We start from the raw sequence: 23,489 nt of genomic DNA, 5'->3' as shown, positions 1-23,489 counted from the left end.
AAACCATATAAATAGTTGAGGGCGCAATCGGGGTGGGACTGGGTTTTACCTGTTCTTGCTTGGATATCATTCATTGTCCATGTAGATGTTGTGATTCTACCAAGTTGTCATTTAAACACGATGTTAATGGTGATAACAAGGCATAAGAAACTACGAGATCACTCCTTTGTTGCCATTTCACCGACCTATGATGCATAAGACTAGACATGGCCACGGGCCGATTTGACCCGGGTCAAACTCGGGACCGGCCCGTTGACCAGGCCCGCGGTTCGGAATCGGCCCGGAACCGCCGATTCTGGGCCCAGTTCTAAAAAAAAACTGCAGTAGGGCCTGTACGTCTGCAAGCCCAAGGCAGCTGGCCGTTGGCCACTTGGCCTTGGCAACGACTAATATATATATATATTTTAATGGCAACGGCTACTTTAGCCATTTATTATTATTTTTTCCTAAATTTACTTTTCATTTTTTTCTTATAAATTCTCTCAAATTTTCTCAATACTCTCAATTCTCCCAAATTCTCTTAAATTCTCTTAATTTTCTCAATTCGAATTCTCTCGATTTTTTCAATCCGCACAATTCTCTCTTAATTCTCCCAATCAATTTGCTCAATTCTCTCAATCCACTCGAAAAATGGTAAGTGGAAGTCAAGTGGCAACTGGCAAAGGTAAGAATAGAATGACGGAATCCAAACATTCTTTTGATCCTCGTGATTATGCATATTTTCAAGATAATGAAATCAAACATTTTTCCCGATGTGGAACGCGTCCCAACACAAGAAAGTTTTCATGCCGAAATGTCAACAACAAAGGAGGCGGAGCCGGAACTTACACCCGACATTTGGGACCACTTCACGACAACAGAATGTTTGATATTGGTCCAAAAAGGTATGATATAATTTGTAAACATTGTGGGGCAATATATAAATATACAGGTGGACAAAGATATGGAACATTCAAACGACATCTTAGGAGCAAACATCCAACCGAAACGGGAATCAATACCAAGCAACAACAAATTTCCGGGTACGTCAATCCTAGCACTTCTCGTTTATTTCGTTTTAATGAAAAAACTTATAAGGAAGAAATGGGTAAATTTGTTTCCATTAAGCATTTATCATTTAATTTTGGAGAAAGATTTGGTTTTAATCAATTTGTACAAAAAGCTTGTGCTCCACAAACAAAACGTGTTCCTAGAAATACACTTACACGAGTAATTAAAGATCTTTACAAAAATGAAAAAAAAAAGATTTACAAAACTTTTTTATGCAATTTAATGGATGTGTGCATATAGGTAGTGATATTTGGAGTGATCATTGGCAAATTCATTCTTACATGGGCATAACATGTCATTGGATAGATGACAATTGGAATATTCAAAAAAGAGTCCTCGCATTTAGAGTTTTCAATGGTAAGCATACGGCAAATAATATTTATAAAATAATTAGGCAAATTTTAGAAGAATATTGTTTGCTTAACAAAAAATTTTCAATTGGTTTTGATAATGCCACGGCAAATACCGCTTCAATTGCCGATTTAGAAAATATTTGTAGACCCGCTTTTGGCGGAAAATTTCTTCACTTTAGATGTGCTTGTCATGTTTTAAATTTATGTGTACAATATGATTTGAAAACTCTTGATATTTTTCTTGAACCAATAAAAATAGCAATTCAATTTTTATGGAAACATCCCAAAAAAATGAAAGAATAGAGTAGATTTTGTAAAGCACATGAAAAAAGGCCAAGAAGATTTCCAAGAGATGTTCCAACTCGTTGGAATTCTACTTTCCACTTACTTAATGAATCTTTTGCATATAAAGATTTATTATGTGCATTCATTTCTAATAATATACCTCAGATTAATTTATACCCACAAGAGTGGGATATTTGCAAAAAAAATTTAGATATTTTAAAGGTTTTTAATTATGCAACTTATACTTTATCCGGTGATTATTATCCTACTACGCATTTATTTTTTATAGAGTGTATTAAATTGTCGAAGTTTTTGAGGAATATGAGAATGATGTTGAATTACAAAATACTATAGTAACAATGAGAATGAAGTGGCTACATTATTATAGCAAAATTCCCATTATTTATTTAGTTGCTTGTGTTTTTTATCCACGTTACAAATTAGATGATTTAGGTGATTATTTGCATATGTATTATCAATGTTTACATTATAATACGGTAGATGTTACAACCATACTAAGGGAGGTTGAAACCGTAGTAATAAAATTATATAATGAATTTTGTACTAATGGAGGTGATATTGGATCTTCTCAATCTACCGAGACACAAAGTGAGAGTACAGGTAAAATTAGTAGAAGGTACCAACTTTTTTTACATAGACAAAAAAAAAAGCAAAAGGGAATAATAGGAAACATTTCTGAATTAGAGATGTATCTAACCGTTTCCTTTGAGTTTTCTGAATCCGAAGGTAGTACAGATTTTTTAATTTTGGATTGGTGGAAGAGGCACACAAGCCAATACCCAATCCTTTTTCTTATTGCAAAATAAATTTTTGCAACCCCATGTTTGATAGTTGCAGTCGAACAAGCATTCAGTGCCGGAGATAATATTTTGGATGAACAACGTTCAAGATTAGTTCCGGAATCAGTGGAGGCTCAAGCTTGCGTCGATGATTGGATGAAGGCTCAATATCGACAACAAGAGATAGATCGAAATAATGAATCCGAATTCTTTGACGATAGAGATACCACCACTACCGGTACCGTACCGGAACGAGTAGCGATGACTGAGGGTAAAAGAACTACATGGATTTTGATTCTTCTATCCTCAAGAAGATATGTAAGACGCTTAATGATAATTCATTAAGTTCAAGAGCTATTTTCTCTCTTTTTTTCCCCAAATTTGATTACAGTATACATTTTGATTACATTTTATATTGAATAATTCATTATTTCATAATTTGATAATTCATTATTTTTTTATTTCATAATTTATTTTTTAAATTTTTACCGGCCGATTCCGAACCGGGCCGGAACTGGAACCGGCCCGGAACAGCTGGTTCATACATGGCCAAGAACCGGAACTGGCCGGTTCCGAACCGTGGCCATGTCTGCATAAGACTAGGTGACATTAGCAATTAGTCACTTATAACGGTGGTTGGTGGCAGTGCGGAGTGATTCGTGACACTACTATTGTGGTCGATTGATGGAGTGGACGAAATCGTACTCGATCAATGGGCGGAAGGTGAGCTTGGACTATGGGCTCAATTCTAAAAAAAGGCACAAACTTTATTTCGAGTGGCAATTCTGGCGCTGAACTTTTTTTTGTCTCGTAAAAAAATTACAAACTTTCACTTGAATCCCAAATTTAGCATGAACAATTCAAAAATTTCACAACACGAGGGCCAGATTTGGGACTCAAGTAAATGTTGGTGCTTTTTATTGAGATAAAAAAAAATTTGGATCAAAATTGTAATTCCAGATATAGTCTGTGTTTTTTTTTGTTTTTTGAATTAGCCCACACCTTTAATCCCTTGACATGGGCCAATTGGGGACCAGCTTCTTTAGCACTTGCAGGCCCATTAGCCCTCCCCTGAATAACATTGTTCCGGAATCAGTGGAGGCACAAGCTTGCATCGATGATTGGATGAAGGCTCAATATCGACAACAAGAGATAGATCAAAATAATGAATCCGAATTCTTTGACGATGGAGATACCATCACTACCGGTACCAGTACCGGAACGAGTAGCGACGACTGAAGGTAAAAGAACTACATGAATTTTGATTCTTCTATCCTCAAGAAGATATGTAAGGCGCTTAATGATAATTCATTAAGTTCAAGCCCTATTTTCTCTCTTTTTTCCCCAAATTTGATTACAGTGTACATTTTGATTACATTTTATATTGAATAATTCATTATTTCATAGTTTGATAATTCATTATTTTTTTATTTCATAATTTATTTTTTAAATTTTTACCGGCCGGTTCCGAACCAGGCCGGAACTAGAACCGGCCCGGAATTGCCGGTTCATACATGGCCACGAACCGGAACTGGCCGGTTCCGAACCGTGGCCATGTCTGCATAAGACTAGGTGACATTAGCAATTAGTCACTTATAACGGTGGTTGGTGGCAGTGCGGAGTGATTCGTGACACTGCTATTGTGGTCGATTGATGGAGTGGACGAAATCGTACTCGATCAATGGGCGGAAGGTGAGCTTGGACTATGGGCTCAATTCTAAAAAAAGGCACAAACTTTATTTCGAGTGGCAATTCTGGCGCCGAACTTTTTTTGTCTCGTAAAAAAATTACAAACTTTCACTTGAATCCCAAATTTAGCATGAACAATTCAAAAATTTCACAACACGAGGGCCAGATTTGGGACTCAAGTAAATGTTGGTGCTTTTTATTGAGATAAAAAAAAATTTGGATCAAAATTGTCATTCCAGATATAGTCCGTATTTTTTTTTTGTTTTTTGAATTAGCCCACACCTTCAATCCCTTGACATGGGCCAATTGGGGACCAGCTTCTTTAGCACTTGCAGGCCCATTAGCCCTCCCCTGAATAACATTGTTCCGACAAGGAGAGGCCGCGACGCCTCAAATGGGTCAGGGCAGAGCGATACTCAACCATTTTTACAGTTGAAAATATTTCACAAATTATCTCGATCTGCTGTTATTTCATATTTCAAATATGCCATTGATTCTTCTCTTTCATTATACTTATAAAAGTGATAAAAAAATGAAAAATGAAAAAAAAAACTTTCATGGTTCCGCAATATTTAAGAAAAAGGGAAAATTAGAGTGCGCGTGGTAACGATTCTGTGTCCGGGAACTGATTCTGCTCAGAAATGATTTTTTTTTATTCCGTGCCCGGGAACAATTTATAAGCATTTGAAAGTATTTGGTAACTGCCTAAAATTTCTATTTTTATAATAGAAAAAGAACATAAATGCATTTTGTAACTACACAAAATTTCTTTTTATTAATAATATTTTGAATTTTTTAATATTTCTTTTTTTTTTCCTTTTTTTTCTTTCTTTCCCTTCCCTTCCTTGGCCATGGGCGATCGCCAGTGTCGGCAACCGGCCACAGGCCAGGGCAGTGATGGCATCGCAGCCCTCGCCGTCGCGACCCATCTCCCTCGCCATCGCGACCCATCTCTCTCGTCTGGGTTGCGACGGCGAGGTCAGCCTCGCCATGGCTGAGTGACGTGGCCGGCGAGGGCCACAAAGTCCTCGCTAGCCCTAGCCTTTGGCCGGTGGCCGGCGACATGCCAGGAAGAAGAAAAAGAACAAACCAAGAAGGAAGAAGAAAATCAAGAAGAATCATAAATGAAAAAATTGTTCCCAGAATCAAGAAGCTACTTTTTTTTGCTTCTTGATTCTGTTTCAAAATTGATTTTGAAAATAATTTTTTGCAAATTTGTGCTCTAGAACAAAAAATTTAGCAAAGAAATTTCTGTTCCTAAATTGATACGAAAGAATAAAAATTTTCACTATTTGATAGCTCGTCAAACAGCCCTTAATAATCTTTTGCTACCCATAATCTTGGAGCCATTAGCATCAGCATCTTCCTCCACTCCTGCACTACAGAAATTGCCTCAAACCCCTCCCTCTCTTCACCTAAAACCCTTCTCTCTCTCTCTCTTCGCCATCGCCGACCTCCGCTCCCCAACCATGTCCCATCCTCTCTCCTTCGCCGCTTCCAACCCCGTCCTCTCCCCCTTCCCTCGCCCCTCCGCCGCCGCCAGCCCCCTCCTCCGCCGCTCGCTCTTCGGCGCCCCCCTGTCGCCCCGGCCGCCGCCTCCGCTCCCCCGCGGCGCGCTCTGCGTCGCTCGGCTAGGGTTCAGTCCCGACCCCGAGAGCGCGGAGGTTTTCGCCAGGGAGCTCTTCGGCAGGGCCGAGGGGTTGCTCTACACGATCGCCGATGCCGCCGTCTCGTCCTCCTCCCCCGATGCAGTCGCCGCGAGCGCTACGGACGCTAAGCAGAGCGGCGATTGGCTCTCTGGCATCACCAGTTCCATGGAGAGCGTTCTCAAGGTGTGCAGGATCGACCTTTGGAGCTAATCTCAGCAGATTGTGGTCTTTCGCTACCGTTCCATTTAATTAGCGATTAGCTTGTGATTGATTGGCTGATGTTGAAACTCTTGCTGGAATGGTGAATTGTGGATTTAAAAAAGAAGCATGAGTTGACTGATGAATCGTGCGAATTGGAACTAAACAAGTTAGGCTGCTAATCTCGAGATTTTTTGTGATTCTTGGGCACAATATTAGGAGGGGAGCAAGAATTAGATTGGAGTCTCATTGCTTGGGATTGTCTTACCTTAGTCTTGATAGACAGCTCTTCCCCCACAGTTCTCTTTCCCAGTCCCTAGCTTATCTGCAGTTGTGCTCTGAAGAGTGTTCGCTCGGAAATTGCTATGCCCAAGTTGTGCCAGTCAGGATCATTAAGTTGGAAGAATCTATCTCTAGACCATTCTATGTCGGGCCATGCAAGAAACTTCCATGGATAATGCCTCGCTGAACCTAATTGTCACTGTCAAACTATTTATTGTGTTGCATAATTTTACACAACTTGTTAAGTTGTATGCTGTATGATTTTTTTTATACATGGCCAATAATTCCTTATAGCTATATTAAATCTTTGTCTCAAATCTCTCAATTTCAGGTCCTAAAGGATGGGCTTTCTATTTTGCATGTACCGTATGCATATGGATTTGCAATTATTCTCCTGACGGTACTTGTCAAGGCTGCTACATTTCCCTTGACAAAGAAACAGGTTTGCTTTTATTTAACTAGTGAGTGGTTAGAGGAAGAATATTTGTATATTATGTCCTTGATCTCATATAGAGTGTTCTTTGCAACTGCAACATCTTGCGGTTCCTATCACATCTTTGGTCTTTTAACCCATATGTGGGCGGTACTGTAAAGTGCCTCTGCCACATCTATTTGTGGCAAGTTCTTTTTCTTCCTTTCTTTTTTTTGTACAGCACTGCAAATGAGTATTTGAAATTGTTTCCTCAGGTAGAATCAGCTATGGCAATGCGCTCTCTGCAACCACAGATAAAGGCTATTCAGGAACAATATGCGGGTGATCAGGTGGGAGTTTTATTTTTCTTTCATCACTTTTTCAGGGTTCCCTCAGAGCTATGGCCTGTTATTTATGTAGTCGATCTTTAATTGACATTTATTCTTCAATGTCTACCAACAGGAGAGAATTCAACTCGAAACTGCTCGATTGTATAAACTAGCTGGAATAAATCCATTGGCAGGTGAATTACTATAGCTACACTGGTAATCTGTTCGTGACTGATAATGTTGTAAAGAGACTTTAGATCTTTCATGCTGGTCGTCTGTTACTGTTTTTTATTTGAAGACATGAAGAATGTGGCTCTCTATAGCTTCAGATAGATTACTCGTGCTGTATGATTTGATCTTAGTTAATACTGGAACCCCTGCTCTTATAAGTAGGATTAGCGAGGGAGGCGGATTTATTTAATTTATTCATCTTTTATGTTCTTTGTCATTTTAATGTTTTTCATATTTCTCCAAGGTTGCTTGCCCACACTTGCCACTATACCAGTGTGGATTGGGCTTTATAGGGCTCTTTCAAACGTGGCTGACGAGGTAAGGATGCTACTTATTTAAGGTCAATTTGGCAGTTGCTTTTGTCTTCTGTTTTTAACTGATGGGATACTCCCATTGCATAATAAGGGACTCCTTACAGAAGGTTTCTTCTGGATACCTTCCCTGGCTGGACCAACTACAATTGCAGCTCGACAAAACGGAAGTGGCATCTCTTGGCTTTTTCCTTTTGTAGTAAGTGAAATCGCATCTTACTAAGCAACCTTGACAGTATAGCTGTGGAACTTTACAATCCAGCTGCAGAAATTTTGTTGACTAGCATGCTATAAGAAAACTGGAAGTTGCATCATGTCCTTGTTCGTGCCTTTAAGTTCTTGCAGTTGTGCTCTAGATTTAGGTGCTATCACATCTTACATGAATTGGATATATTTATGTCTTTGCTGCTTAAATTTCATTGCAGGATGGTCATCCACCCCTTGGATGGTCAGATACACTGGCATACCTTGTCCTGCCTTTGTTGCTGGTTTTTACTCAATACATGTCTGTCCAAATCATGCAGTCATCTCAGGTCAGTCATTCAGTTGGTCACTTCATTTGATATAAGTTGATATGTGAAGCACAATTGCACTAGGCATTTTTTCTTGCATTCATTATTCTTGTATGCTTTCATAAAAAGCTCTTCGTATGTTGTCGTGGATGATACACTTGCCTGCTAGACCAGTGCAACACATAATGCAGCAAACAAGATGTCCTTGTTGCATGGATTGGTGAGGGTTTAAGTCTACATCCAAGGACATAGTGCATCCCATAATGCAACAAAGCAAGATGTCCTTGTTGCATGGATTGGTGAAGTTCCAAGTCTAAAAATCTGAGGTTAGGATAGGTCCCATGCATCTATATCAAGATACATCTATAAGTCCACATAATTGACTTGAACTATGATTATCCACATAATGAAAATTTTAATCTCACGTGTGAATCTTTCATCCTGTTCAGCAGACCTCCTCCTTGTTACCCCTCCCCCCCCCCCCCCTTCTCTTCCACCCCTCCCATACCAAAAAAAAAAAAAAAAAACCTTCTTCCCTCCTCTGGAACCCTTATTACTCATTCACAGTCCGACATCACTTTCACTAGCACATACCATCTTGATTCATATATTGAGTGTAAAATTTTGCTGAATGTCTTTAACAGTCTTTGTCATGTATTGCTTTTCTGTGCAGTCTCTTTATTGCTTTTGCACTGGTACACTAAATCCACCTGTTATTCCTCTATGCATAATACATTGGAGCAGATGACCATATGTCCAGTAAGGATATAGGACTGCCTCTGGGAATGGATTATTGATAAGTCTGTTGGCTATGTTTTGACTGTTTGCAAGTGTAATTTTTCATGACAAACGGATTTACTCTTTTTGATGATTGTCATTAAGAATTTAGTACTGGCCATGGGAATAGATTATTGATAATTCTGTTGGCTATGTTTTGACAATTCACAAGTGTAGTTTAACATGACAAACGGATTGACTTTTTTTGATTATTGTCAGAGCAATGATCCAAGCATGAAGGGTTCTCAAGCAATAACAAAATTCCTACCTCTAATGATTGGATATTTTTCCCTTTCTGTTCCTTCTGGCCTAAGCCTTTATTGGTGAGTGCATTGTGATGATCTTCTGACTTGTGATTATAATCAGATTTCTCTCGAAACCTGCTACATTGCTATAATGTTCTGCGTTGCTTTCTGTGACTATTTATTCTGCCAAGGTTCCCTTACTTTGTTTTCATGTATATCTATTTGCAGGCTGACAAACAACATATTGAGCACTGCACAACAAGTATGGCTTCAAAAGTTAGGTGGTGCTAAAAATCCGCTCAATGAATTCGGCAACAACACAATTAAACTAGATGAAATGCAAAATCAGAAGATTGAATCTGAGTTTATGGCAAATTCGGCAACGACTCAATTAAGTTCAACCAAGAAGGTCGAAGGAAAGGAAAATTTGACTGTGGAGGGACCCCGCCCTGGTGAAAGGTTGCAGTTTTTGGTTTCTGTGAGACTTACTGCTTGTTAATGAATGTACGGGAGTTAATACTAGATTGCCTAACTTTCTAGTTGTTTGCTCTTTGCCAGGTTCAAGCAAATAAAGGAGCAAGAGGAGAGGAGGCGACAGGAGAGAGAACAGCGAAAGAAAGACGCAACAGTGGCTGTTAAAGAAATTCAAGTAGCTGATGAAAGGCATGAAAAAGAAACTAGTGTGCCAGAGGTAAATAATGAGACTAGAGCACCATTGGTGAATAAGAGCACTGAAGAAGCTCAATATAAGAATAGTACTTATCATTCGTCAAATGGTGGAGTAGCTGTCAATGGCAACCTTTTGAGTCCTGAACTGCAGGACGACGAGAAGGCATCACCTGCTAGGTCAGATAAAGGTGCTGTTGTCGCAGATAATGATGTTGAAAGCAATGACAACTAGAATGTAGACGAAAACATGGCAAAGGTAATGATACCTTAAATTGTGGAACTGTTCATCCTTTTACTCATTTCCGACATGCTGCTTGATGATCTACATGGTTGATTTGATTATATGACTGAACATGGTCTAAATTGCAGGGAGCAGTCAAAGCATTCAACTGAGTTGCATAAGTTCCTCAAAGACACAGACGCAACAATGAAGAGTGGTCGAGGAAAAGAAGACATGTAGCGATAATGTATCGACTCTTCCTTGAGGACACAGACATAGAGAGAGAGAGAGAGAGAGAGAGAGAGAGAGAGAGAGAGAGAGAGAGAGAGAGAGAAGCCAGTGTGAAAGGCAAAGAAGCCGTGTAGCAACTAATAATACCACTACGTCCAGGAGACTGGGATACTCTTGTCTTGGACTGATGAAGAAAAACACGAAGCATGCTGGCTCGAAGATGACATTTCGTTCATTGCACTTGTGACAGCCACTTCTGTGAAGTTCTCATTAAAATTTTTGAGCCTTGTGCAGCTATAACAAGAGCCTGAGTGAAAGAAAAGGCACTCCCGGCATATCTTTCAGCTCTCTAGTTCAGTATATTTTCCTAAGTGAGAGAGTGTACCCGTTGTATTCTTTGTACAAAAGCAGGATGTGACCGTTAAGGCTTCTCCACATGTATTCTAACTTAATAAAAACAGAGGCCGGAAGTTTTTGAGCTCATTGAACCAAATTTAGGAGATCAAGGCTTTGTTTGATTCATGGAAAATGAATACTTTGAAAAAAGATCGTTTGCATTGCTCATAAAAATGATTGGAATGAGAAATTTTCTCATTGGCCATGAAAATATTTAGGGTTAATGTTGCAAAAAATCCCAAACTGGTATGCCTGTGATAATTTTATCTTAAATTAATTTTTTGACCACCAAAAATCCCAAACTAATACATCTGTGACAAATTTACCTTCAGTTTATTTCCGTTAAATTTTACTGTTAAATTGCTTTGTTAAATGACACGCAACAATTAACGGATGTACCAATTTTATGTTTTGCCCTCCGTTTATCATAGGCGTACCAGTTTATGATTTTTTGTGGTATTAATTCAATTTAATGAAAACTAACGAAGGGTAAATTTGTCACAAATGTATCAGTTCGAGGTTTTTGGTAGTCAAAAAGTTAGTTTGGGGTAAATTTGTTATATGTGTACTAGTTTGAGGTTTTTCGTTGTCAAAAAATTAATTTTTGATAAAATTATTATAGGTGTATCAGTTTGGAGTTTTTTGTGGTATTAACCCAAATATTTAAATATCAATTATATTGGTCATGAAAATATTTTACATTGATTAATTGATATAAGTGATATATTCGATCATTTTTTAAAAATTATTTTTTGAATTATTTATTTTTTACAAAACTAATGGAGTTACGTCAATATTAAACAGCTTTCAGAGGGTGATCATTGTGGCCTTGTACATTGGAAGTTTTTACCTTAACGATGGTCCTTAGACAGATTGAAATGATTACCCATCTTCTAATTAAGCCCGAGTTCCATCTTATGGTAGAAATGGTTCGTTTTCTTGTCGAAGACATGCAGAATTCCGTTGACCTGCCAACCGTACAAGACTTCTAATGTTCGTTCTAGCAGAAAGCCGTGTAACGTTTGGTCGTGTCATTTGTTTTTAAAAAGTTATGAATGCAGTGCCGTGGCGTGTACGTAGATTGTCATCTCAATCCTTGGAGAAGGAATTTTCAAAAACGTGATCATATCGAAACGGGAATGGAGAAAAAGTGGCATATTCCATACTCTTTCTTCGTCCCAATCAATTTGCTTTTTGTCCCGAAACTTTTCCCCACGCCGAAAGCCCGACCTCCGTCATTCTATTCTCTCTCCGAATGCCGAAACACATGAAGCGGGTAAAGGAAGCCTCGCATCGAGAATGCATCCTAGGATCGGAGGTGCCGGATCTCGCGAGCGCGCGAAATTATGTGCTATTCGGTCAAATGAACATAGAAAGAATGTGCCCGCATGTGTCTTGGGACTTTGACGCCGCAAATATGCAGAGGCCAGCCAGTGCACCCGGACATGATAACGAAGGATTGCGTGTAGTTTTGACCTTAAAGACTTTTACTAGTTGATGTCGTCTTCCTTCATCTTCGGTGCATCTCGGAAATAAACAACAACAATAATACTAACAACAACAACAACAACGTTACTTGCTGTGTTATCCATGAAGTCCGCAACAGCTCCGAATTCTGGAGTTGCCTTGTCCCCATGGACGGGACACCCGTGAAGAAAGCTTCGAACAGCTTTTTACATCTTCGTACGGTTGAGAATTCGGACCGAGTCGTACGTTGCTCATTCAACCTATATGTTATCTTGTGGTGGTGGTCATCGATCGATTGTATTCATGTGTGGAAACCTTTCTTAAAAGGCTCCTCTAACCACGAGTAGAAAGTTCTTGACCTAATCATGCAAGCAAAAGCGCGAGATATAGCAAGTGAGGTCCCGTCGAAAAACCACGACGCGAAATTGCTTTTCTTTTCTTTCCTTTTCTTTTCTTGTTATCTTTTTTCATTTTTGGCAGCTCCTTAATGTCGTGTTTGTGAGTTCCAATTCCAATAGCTTATGACGCTGCTCCTCCCAATGGAGGAGGAGGAGAACGAAAGTGAATTGGAATTCTTACAATAGACAAGAGTCTTGTACATAGCCGTTCGAGGGTCAACTTCACAGGCCATTTCTTAATCCATTTCCGTCCTCGCGACATCAACCCTAATTATCCATTTCCATTGTCCTAATACTAATGTTAATCATTGACAAGGAAAGGAAAAATCAGACACTGACCCCACCGCAAGTGCCTATCAGTTTCCTGATCTCACCAAAATAAAAGTCGAGCTTGGGCACTATGTTTTTTTTAAATGTTTCTGTTCATAGAGAGAGCAAATTGTGCAGACAGAACCGTCGCAAAGAAACCCTTAATTAAGCTGTTGGTCACATGATCAAAGACATAATTGTCTGGTGCATCACGCTAATTACAGCATATCAAGCTTGTCAGCATGCCTAATGATTGGGCTGGACAATGGACAGATATCTGGTCATGTTTTTTCCAAAAATCTCAATCACCCGGATTGATATTTTGCCTTAAATGATGTGTTAAGTGGAGCTCTTCCACAATGATTTTGTCTTCCTATGTTTTTAATTTCGAGGGTTTGGCACAGAATTTCGTTAACAAAAGTGTCAGCTGGGCTCGACATCTGCTTCCTTTCTGAGGAACACATGTTTGCACAGAGACTGCCCAGCAAAGATTTCGCAGGAGTCAATGAATCGTGAGTTTCGATACCTTCCTTTTCTCAGACAAAAGAGATCATGATGGGGAAACTCGCCAGATTGTCCATCTGGTGGTGACCGGTGCAGTGCATGCCACGACGAGATGATTGCGTGTTCCTTGGACGACACCATGTCGTGTGCATCGCACGGCTGTAGCTTTGAGATTGTTTCCTCGGCTATTGGCAATTGACGCGATTTGGCATGTGAAGAGTTTTCTCACGAAGGAAACAAAATCATCTGAGCTGTCTGTAATAAGATTTGTACGCCCGACTTCAACACGGTAAAAGAGCAAGAGGTTTCGCTTTTGATTTCGCTCCGTTCTACTTTACGTGCAACGGGTTTCGACGATTCGTTTATCGTATGCCCGCGTACTTAAGGTTCTACGTACGAAAGAGTTTTAAGAGTTGAAACATGTTCTGTGCCGTTGTCTGACGGGTTAAGCTTTTAGATCGCTTTCGTGGGTTTTCGGTGCATGAGGGACGGAGACATCGATTGATCGGGATGTATCTGTAGCAATGTTTTGCAATCCAAATTTCAACTTTTCTTTTGCTGGCTCTATTTATGGAGGAATATCTTGGCAGTTACTCCAGAAGTTTAGTGCAACGAGACATCGAGAGTGCTTGGACATTACGAAAGATGCAGTTGACATGTAAATTTCCTTAAAAAAAAGTCATAGCTATTATGGTTTCGTCATCTCTTTTTTTTTTTTTTTTTGGTAACTCAGGGAACCCCCGCACGGCCGACAGCCGGGAGGTAAACCCTGGGGGCGACACGTGCTAGCCACCACACACGTGCACCGATTAAGTCACCCTGCGGCGCCCGGGATTCGAACACTCAACCTTTTGCGAGAGGAAGAGTGCCCTTTTCAGCAGCGCCACTCAGGCGGGTGGTTGTTTCGTCATCTCTTAACATCTTGAATATTGTAAAATTTGCTTGATTAAGTAACTTTCAGAACAGTGTCCGAAGAAATCTTTCTAAGAAAGCTCGAGTAAAAAACTCTAACAATGAGCTGGACAGAAAGAGGTTTTAGATTGCTCCATTTATTTTCCTATGCTCTTTTTCCTTTTTCCTCGTTTTGAATATTTCGTTAGGCGCGTGATTGGTGTACGAAATTATTTTGCACGTCACTGTCAGATGATCGACGCATAAAGAATTCCGCTACATAACCAACTCCAGACACACACACACACACGTCCCTTATCGAATTCTAATCGAATAACTTATTTTCTCCATCGACGGTGAATTTAACGGTAATGAATATCTTTTCAAACATATTTGGTAGCCCAGAATGATACCGAGTGCGAGCCAAAACCCTACTTAGAACTTTTTAGTTCCTAGTGCAATTATAGTGGTTTAATTGTATCAAGAGTGTTTGAGAACACTCAGCTGAATAAGAATAATGTCGAATTGAATGCGGAGCATTCATTTCCTTGGAGAATGAGTGCCACTGGATTTGCTAATTATGTTCAATGTGCAGAGATTGCTGAAGCATGTTTTGTCTAGTGGTAATGATCGATTTCGTGCTATTCCGGAATCATAGGAATACCAAAGTACCATCTGTTGAATTTATAAGATGTGTATTGCCTGTGATAGTCTCCAAGAGTCGATTGAGCTCCAAGAAATTTGGAAGTCTGTCTTTCTACTCATGATCCCTTTTCTTTCTTTTTTCTGTATTCCGACGGAGAATTATCAGAAAAAGTCTTTAACCTATTTCAATTGTGCCAATCAGTCCTAAACCGTTTTTTTTTTTTTTGCCAATTGAGTCCTAAAATTTCTGCATTTGTGCCAATTCAGTCCATTCGGCCAAAATATGGACACCGGCCGTCTTACATGGCACGACTGACGCTGAAATGAACAAATTTTAATAAAATTTTAATTTTTTTCTTGATTTCCTTTTTTTCAAATTTCTTTCTTTTTCTTCCCTTCTTCTTCTAACCAGTCGCTGGATCTCGACAATCAGCCAGAGGTGAGGGCTGGTGAGGTCGACCTTGCCATCGCTAGGCAAGGGCGAGCTCGCCCCGCCATTGGCAAGGCTTGACCTATGCGGCGAGGCTTGCCCTCGTCGACGTTGGTGGGTGATGAGGGACGGGAGCCATTTGAAGATCGAGGCCCGGGGGTGGAGCTAGGGCTTAGGGAGGAGGGGGAATGGGAGGTGTAGAGAGAGATGTGACATGTGAGAGGTGAGGGAGTCAATGACCTAGTTCTCAGACGGAAGGCAACTTGGACTTGCCGTTGAACATCACTTTTGCGGAGAGAGCTGAAGACAACGAAGTAGGAAGATTACTACTCTCATCGCAAGGGAACTTGGCCATGGCGGGGTGAGTGTGGCGGGGCGAGCTCGCCCTTGCCGGCCCTCACAATAGGCAACCGGCTAGAGGAAGAAGGGAAGAAAAAAAAAAGAATTTTAAAGAAAAAGAAAAAAGATAACAATTGAAAAATATTAAAATATTATTAAAAATTATCTATATCAATACCGACCGTGCCACGTTGGATTCCTTTCGAGAATATGAAGCGAAATTTTCATAATACCAAAAGGATGAGATAGATATTCATAGAAAAAGGTGAGGACTGTCATCAATTACTCGACAAATTTCTTGATTATTGGAATTACGATTTTCTTTTATTTTTTTATTATGTACGGTTTTTTATTTTAATTGTAGGTAGGGGCATTTCGTAAATTACTTTTGTCAAAGTTTAGGGTTGAAGATGTTATTGGGTTTATTCTGTTAATAATAAAAGTGATATTTAGGCAATGGTTAATACCACTAAAAACTTAAAAATGATACATATGTGACAAATTTATTCCAAACTTATTTTTGCATCACCAAAAACCTTAAAGTAGTACACTTGTGACAAATTTACTATCCGTTAGCTTCCGTCAAATTTTATCGTCAAATTGTTAAGTTGAATGGTACGTAACAATTACTCAATAGACATGAGTTTATATGGAAATCCATATCAGTTTAGGGTAAATTTGTCACGAGTGTATTAGTTTGGGATTTTTGGTAACCCAAATATTAATTTAGGGTAAATTTGTCATATGTATATAAATTTGAAATTTTTCGTGGTATTAACTATTTAAGTAATACATTACCCTTTCTCAAATAAAATACCTTTTTCCCAAAATTCATTACGAAATTAGATCTTGGCTCCACCTCATACTCACCATATGCACTCATTTCTTATGGTCTGAGTGCATAGGAAAAGTACCAAAAAATTCCTAAATTTATTGCATTGGTACCAATTCAATCTTAAATATTTTGATGAGAATAATATAATCCTAAACATTTTCACATTGATACCACTACAGTCCATCCGACCATTTTAGGTTGAAAATTGCTGACGTAGATGCTGACTATTCTACACGGCACAATAAACGCTGTAGTGGACATTTTTAAAAAAAATTGAATACCTTTTTCAAATTTTTTATTGATTATTTATTTTCTCTTTTTTTTTTTTTTCTTATTACCCTTCGTCAGTTACCAATCGGCCGAGATGGCCAACCGCTAGGAAGGGCGAGGGCGAGGGCCAAGACGCCCTCGTTAGAACTGGCAAGGAGCGGCCTTGCCTAGCCCTCACCAAAGGCTGGCGAGGGCTGGGTGAGGTCGCCCCTTGCCAAATCCGGCAAGCGAGCTTAGTTTTCGATACAGAAGGAGATGTACAGGGGTCATCAATACTCTTAGAGATATTTAGATATCTATTTAGAACATTTCCTTTAATTTTCTATATCTATATTAATTATGTATATCTGATTTGATTTCCTCATATAGTAATTTATTAAAGCATATAAATAGGCTATTCATGTACTATAATCCATGCATCGAAATATACACAAATTCATCAATCCTATCTTCCGCATCATTATTCTTAAGAGATGCACCCTAGAACTCATCAGTGTTCACTTCATACACTAAGTCTTACATGAGGAAGCACTTAATTGAGTCCATTCCACAATAGTAGCCCTTTTCACGGAGGAGGCTTTCTTTTGATGCCAGTCGCACAGGCCGTGTCGCTCAGTAATTATTTTCCCAAGCCAATCATATAGACCGCTTGCTGCTTTGATGCTAGCCGTATAGGCTGCGTCACTCAGTTATCTACCACGCCGCCTCACGTCTAACGCTGTTTAACTTGATTTCAAACTCAAACTGATTTAGATATCATGAGTTTGAGTGAGCATGTTAGAGATATTTAGATATATTCTAGAGATATTTATATATTTCCTCTAATTTTTTATTTCCATATTGATTATGCATATCTGATTTGATTTCATTATATAGTCATCTATTAAAGCCTATTTTCTCCATGTACTATTTTCTATATATCGAAATATACACAAATTCCTCAATCGTATCTTTCACATCATTATTCTTAAATAGTACAGTTCTCATGTGGAGGGCAGCCTTGCCCGGATGGCTAGGGCCTTGCCCTCGCCGGCTGGCGACTCGAGGAGGGTAATAAGGAAAAAAGATAAAAAGATAAAAAAGCAAAAATGAAAAGAAGGAAAAGAGAAGAAAAAAATAAAAGAAAAAAGAAAAGAAAAATTAATAAAAATTTCACAAAAAGTTTTAAATTTTTTTTTAAAAATGTCCACGTCAGCCGGCCGTGCCACATAGAATGATCATTGTCCACGTCAGCAATTTCTAGTCTAAATTAGGCGAATGGACTGAATTGATATCAATGTGAAGAGGTTTATGACTTTTTTTGTGTTAGCAACGTTCTCAATATTATGTTAGGCAGCATCTTGAATCAATTTCACACGGTAGATGAGTCTTGTGTTTCGACGAAATCACAGGATTAAAGACACCGATCATTCATCAAGCAAAAAATATCAAATATAACTCAACCCTTTTTTTCGAGATGCAAAAACATTAGATGCTAAAATGCACAGCCGAGCATATGCCTTCCCATTTAAAACCCCGACTTCGATAGCAGGCTTATGGATAATGTCGGAGACATAGCGGCCCGATCGTAATAGCGGGGATCACGTTTTTTCGAATGCGACCTACTTATTTACATATATCTAAGTTCAATTCACCTCATTACTTTACAAATCTGTTTTTTTTTTATATCTAACCTTACATCATTATTATTCATTGATCAAATTTACCACAGTTCAATTTAAGAGAATGGGGAAGGGGACTTGTAATTAGGCAGGAGGCACAAACAAATATATAAAGGGGGAGCAGGCTCAGCATCCAAGAGAGACAGACACCTCATCGCTTTAGAAAAACGTTTGTTAGACACTCACAAAGACTTCACCTCCTCTCTCTCTCCCCATCGTCATCTTCCTCATCAAGCACGCACCCACACAACTAAAAAGCTATCAATTATTCATTCCGAATTCAATCGGAGGAACGATATCCCAAATCTCCCTTCTCCGGAATTCGTCTGATACGCAACGCGATCGGCTCTTTCCATCCTCTGTTTTTCTTCTTCTTACTTTTGTCAATTTCAACGAGAACAGCTTTGAATTCAGTCGCAGCTGATGAGATTGCAAACGTGGGCAATTCTCTGGAGATCGGTGGATGAATCGTTGTCGTAATTCCCGATCTTGGAATTACTCCTGTTCCCTCTCTATGTGACGATTGTTACCTGCTGATGATCGAGTCATTCAACACGTATACTTTTTCCTTTTCTTCTCTGTTTTGGCTGATTTCATCTCTTCCTTCTTGTGGCTTGCATGATCGGGTGTGCTTTTTCGTTTTCGTTGATCGGATGGATGATGTGGCGATGATTTGCTAATCTGGGTATGTGGAAAGATCGAATTTTTGGTTCATCCGTTCGTGCATCATCTGTGTTTGAACTTCATCCTGTCGGTCTGGGTCTTTTTTGCAAAATTTGGTTTGCTTTTGGTTTGCTTTTCTTTTTATTTCTTCTGATGGTACTTGATTTTGTGTTTGCTGGGATTGAGTTGAGATTGCGTGCAAGGAGTTCCTGTTTTTCCTCAGCTGACATGAGAATCTTTTCCTTTTTGGGTTGTTTAAGGCAATGGAATATCCTTTAAATGGAAGATTAGCATTCTTTCTTCCCAAGTTTTCGTCTTTCGGGGTGCCGAAATTTGTTTTTCTTTGGCCAGGATATGTTCAATGTTTTGCCACTGGAGCCTATTTTGCTTTCATCAGCATTTTCTGCTATTCTGCTCCCTCGTTGTTGGATGTTTGCAAAAGTTACCCTTTCAACCAAGCATGATCTGCGCTTCATTTCGATGGAGAGGTCATTCATATGCTTCATGGGTTGTGCAATTTGTGCAACTCTTAGTTTGCTCAGATGGTTTTGTAGTTTTTTCTTTGTTCATTTCGAATCTCTGCTGATTTGATGTTGTCTTGCTGTATTAGTTTCAATTGGCTTGATTGTCGTTTGATCAGCCCTCTCATGGAAAGTGGATATAGTATTTCCACATATTTTATCTCAAACATTGATTTACTCTCATGATTTGAAGTTTTACGGTGACGTGCTCTGTTTGTAGGTCTCAAACTTGAAGCTTGTTGATACATATATCAAGGTAGCTGTTGTTGCCGAAACTCTTTTGCGTATAAGTTTGTCCTTGTTCTGGGAAATCTGTCTTGAAGGTGCTAACATATGCACTTACTTTTTGATTGCTCCAGCATTTTGAAAATTTCTGAGTCCACAAAGCTTGGCACTGCCTCGTTTAGCAGTGCCCATGGATGCCACCGCAAGTGAAAGCCAAGCTATACAGTACCGTGACATTTCTGACCAGCCAGTCGCTGCAGTCGTGGCATCTCCTATTCGGACATTTCAACGCCAAACACGGCACTGCTTTGGGGACACTATCCCTGGAGAATTCCCATTGGCTGCTAGTCCTTCCATTGTTCTTCACGTCCTTACGTCATGTAATTTCACTCCGCAAGATCTCGCCAAGTTAGAGGCAAGTCGTTCCGGTTCTCTTCATTATTCATGCGGATGTGACTCGAGATGCTAGAATTGGTGTTGCTGCTTGATAATTTTGTTGTACGTTCTGCAGGCGACCTGTTCCTTCTTCAGGCAACCCGCAAATTTCGATCCTGACCAAGAATTGTCAGTGACAGAGATTGCTGCTCTGGACATGTGCCAGAAGAGAGCTATCTTTAAGCCAATGACACCTGAAGAGCGCCAAGATTTAAAGCGAAAATGCGGGGGTTCCTGGAAACTAGTTCTTTGTTTCTTGCTTGCTGGGGAGATATGTTGCAGGAGGGAGAAGTCGCAGGCGATAGCTGGGCCTGGTCATAGTATTGCTGTAACGTCTGAAGGAGAGGTGCACACATTTGGCTCAAACATCAATGGGCAATTGGGACATGGCACCACCGAAGAGGAATGGCGGCCTCGGCTGATCAGGTTAATGACTTAACAGTCACTGTTGCTCTGCGAGAAAAATGAGAGAGAAATTGGGTGTGTGAAAAGTTAATGGAAGCTCGTGTGTTACAGATCCCTTCAAGGCGTCCGAATAATCCAGGCAGCTGCAGGAGCGGGCAGGACAATGCTGATTAGCGATGCAGGTCAGGTTTATGCCTTTGGGAAGGACTCATTCGGCGAAGCGGAATGGGGGGGCCAAGGATCTAATCTTGTCACAACACCACGGCTAGTCGAATCGTTGAAAGGCATCTTCGTGGTTCAAGCTGCAATTGGAAATTTCTTCACAGCCGTGTTATCTAGAGAAGGCAGGGTTTATACATTCTGCTGGGGAACTGATGGCAAACTTGGACACCACACCGAGCCAAATGATGTGGAGCCCCGCCCTTTATTGGGTGCTCTGGAGAATGTACCAGTGGTGCAAATAGCCGCAGGATATTGCTACCTTCTTGCACTGGCTTTTGAGCCTAGTGGCATGTGAGTTTCCATAAAAAGTTTTCTAGGTTTCTATTGTGACCAATCAATAGAAATACTCCAACACCCCACCTTTGCAGCTCCTTGATGCCTTCAACTCTTCATCGGCATCTTAAATTTAGATGTAGCTCACATTGCATGGGAGCCGTCAATGTAGGAAGTATGGAAGATACTACCAATGCAAGTTCCTGGCTAATATTGGAAAATGTTGACCGAAATGAATATGCTTACACTTTTTTTATTCTATCAGTAGTGAAGCATGCTTCCAGTTGAACCTTGTTCCACTAAACTACTTTGATAGAGCATTGTTTGACTTGGGATGCTAGATCACAATGTTTGCCGCCTCCAAGCACCAGCATACCTATTGTTTTTGTGTTCCTTCCTTAACGATCTCTGAGCCATGGAACTTTTTTTACTGAACATTTCAGGTCGGTGTACTCCGTTGGGTGTGGCTTGGGCGGAAAGCTTGGACACGGTGCAAAGACTGACGAGAGGTACCCTCGCTTGATTGAACAATTTCGGCATTTGAATGTTCAACCCATGGTGGTTGCAGCTGGAGCTTGGCATGCCGCTGTGGTTGGGCGGGATGGACGGGTCTGCACCTGGGGATGGGGTCGTTATGGTTGCTTGGGACATGGCGATGAAGAGTGCGAATTGGTCCCTAAGGTTGTGGAATCGCTGAACAATGTCAAAGCAGTTCATGTTGCGACGGGGGATTATACGACATTTGTGGTGTCTGAAGCGGGTGAAGTTTACTCTTTTGGCTGCGGTGAATCTGCTAGCCTTGGACATGTTGCCATCGTCGATGCACAGGTCTCCTCATTCCCTTCACCATATTGACTCGTGTTTTTAGATGGACTGCTTGTTATTTCTTTTCAGCTACTCTTTCTCTTGACCAATGCAAGCGAAAATGCCCATGAATTAACGGCACGTTCATTGGCAACCAAAGAATGTGCATTTGAGTTTTGGGTGGACATTCCTTTAACATTGATCATAAGGGTTGTTTCGCAGGGAAATAGGCACACAAACGTGTTGAGCCCCGCGCTCGTGACATCGCTGAAGCAGGTCAACGAGAAGATTGTACAGATTAGTCTCACTAACTCTATTTACTGGAACGCGCACACCTTTGCGCTCACCGAATCAGGAAAGCTCTATGCGTTTGGAGCAGGAGACAAGGGGCAGCTGGGCATAGGCCCCATCGCCAACCAGACCGAAAAGCAAAATCCCGAGCAGGTTGACGTAGACCTAAGTTAAGAAAACCGAACTGATTTCCGTTGACATTCTTTTAGCACCATTTGTGCATATCTTCTGTGTACATAGGTTTAGTCCTTAATTAGGTAGGTGGGGACTTTGCAAATACTGACTTCATTTTATGGGGAAAGAACTGGACTGATGTTTTAGGGTTCTCCAATTGTGAATAGCTGGATGCAAGATTTGCTCAGTTTCATTCAATGGATTGATGAATTTGATTTTATCTCTCATCTTCATATATCATCATCGAATTGACTGCTGGATGCACTGTGATACCAGTCCAGAGACTTGAGAGCGCATCACTTGCACATCTCAAAATGGTATCGAGCTTGTTGGGGGAAGAAAGAGCAGGTTGTCCCCTCGGTTTGAGCTTTGATTGGTCCAGAGCCTTCACGTGGGACTGTTCTAAAAAGGAAAGCAAGAATTCATCGTCCACCATGAATGGCCCCTCGATTTTTAATGATTAGGACAGCGACGGTGGAGTATATAGTACCTCTCCTCGTACGTACACCCAGGGAGAGGCAATGCAAAGCACTCTGTTTGGCAAAACCAGTCGACACGACATACTTTCATTTTGGTCGTGCACTCCTTTGGTCATATTAAGATGGAACATGCCACCCTTCCTGCGGCTAAGGATACGTGGCATAACATTTTTATTCCCGGAAATAATTTCAGTTTATATTACTTGGACAAGTTTTTGAGCATAAGAGCGTATTTGGTGACTGCACAAATTTTCTTTTTTCGGAATAAAAAAAAATAGAAAGACATTTGGTATGACCCTAAAAATTTTAAAAATTTTTGGTGACCTGAAATTTTTTTAGTTTTTTAATAATTTTTTGAGATTTATCTCATTTTTTAAAAAATTTTCTGTTCTTTTTTTCCTCCCTTCTTCCTCCTCTAGCTGGTCTCTGGGCCTCGGCGACGGCTGACGACCGACTAGAGATGAGAGCTGGCGAGGTCGACCTCGTCGGATTTGGGCAAGGTCGGCCTCGCCCCTCGACCTCGCCCAGCCATCACAAGGTCGGCTTCATCCGACTAGGCGAGGTTGAGGCTCGCCAAAGGCCAAAGAGCTTGGTACCGGCTATCGCCGA

At 40.3% G+C, this 23,489-nt stretch overlaps 2 protein-coding genes across 5 annotated transcripts; both read left to right on the top strand.

Annotated features, from left to right (window-relative positions):
- Window positions 1-5,530: 5,530 nt before the first annotated feature.
- Window positions 5,531-10,772, top strand: LOC115671788 (ALBINO3-like protein 1, chloroplastic). Of its 2 annotated transcripts, XM_056310069.1 has the most exons (12): window positions 5,531-6,009; window positions 6,638-6,748; window positions 6,994-7,068; window positions 7,181-7,241; window positions 7,523-7,596; window positions 7,684-7,788; window positions 8,015-8,122; window positions 9,098-9,201; window positions 9,352-9,582; window positions 9,682-9,814; window positions 9,944-10,048; window positions 10,162-10,772. In XM_056310069.1, exons 1-11 carry the CDS (start codon window positions 5,647-5,649, stop codon window positions 10,022-10,024), a joined length of 1,446 nt encoding a protein of 481 aa, XP_056166044.1. In that variant the 5' UTR covers window positions 5,531-5,646; the 3' UTR covers window positions 10,025-10,048; window positions 10,162-10,772. The 2 variants fall into 2 exon arrangements, with proteins under 2 accessions (XP_056166044.1, XP_056166043.1); XM_056310068.1 differs by having other exon boundaries at window positions 5,532-6,009; window positions 9,682-10,048.
- A 7,755-nt stretch (window positions 10,773-18,527) lies between these two features.
- Window positions 18,528-22,621, top strand: LOC115671787 (ultraviolet-B receptor UVR8). Of its 3 annotated transcripts, none has more exons than XM_030593430.2 (7): window positions 18,528-18,944; window positions 19,793-19,828; window positions 19,932-20,212; window positions 20,309-20,658; window positions 20,749-21,150; window positions 21,576-21,960; window positions 22,159-22,621. In XM_030593430.2, the coding sequence occupies exons 3-7, from the start codon at window positions 19,988-19,990 to the stop codon at window positions 22,399-22,401; spliced, it is 1,605 nt and encodes a 534-aa protein (XP_030449290.1). In that variant the 5' UTR covers window positions 18,528-18,944; window positions 19,793-19,828; window positions 19,932-19,987; the 3' UTR covers window positions 22,402-22,621. The 3 variants fall into 3 exon arrangements, with proteins under 3 accessions (XP_030449290.1, XP_056165698.1, XP_056165697.1); XM_056309722.1 differs by lacking the exon at window positions 18,528-18,944 and adding an exon at window positions 19,001-19,539; XM_056309723.1 differs by lacking the exon at window positions 19,793-19,828.
- Window positions 22,622-23,489: the final 868 nt, after the last annotated feature.

Source organism: Syzygium oleosum, unplaced genomic scaffold, assembly GCF_021117445.2.
Source record: "Syzygium oleosum isolate NSW1041296 unplaced genomic scaffold, Sole_v2.1 Sole_v2.03, whole genome shotgun sequence".
Taxonomy (NCBI): Eukaryota; Viridiplantae; Streptophyta; class Magnoliopsida; order Myrtales; family Myrtaceae; genus Syzygium; species Syzygium oleosum.
This window is presented reverse-complemented; position numbering and strand designations above follow the sequence as displayed.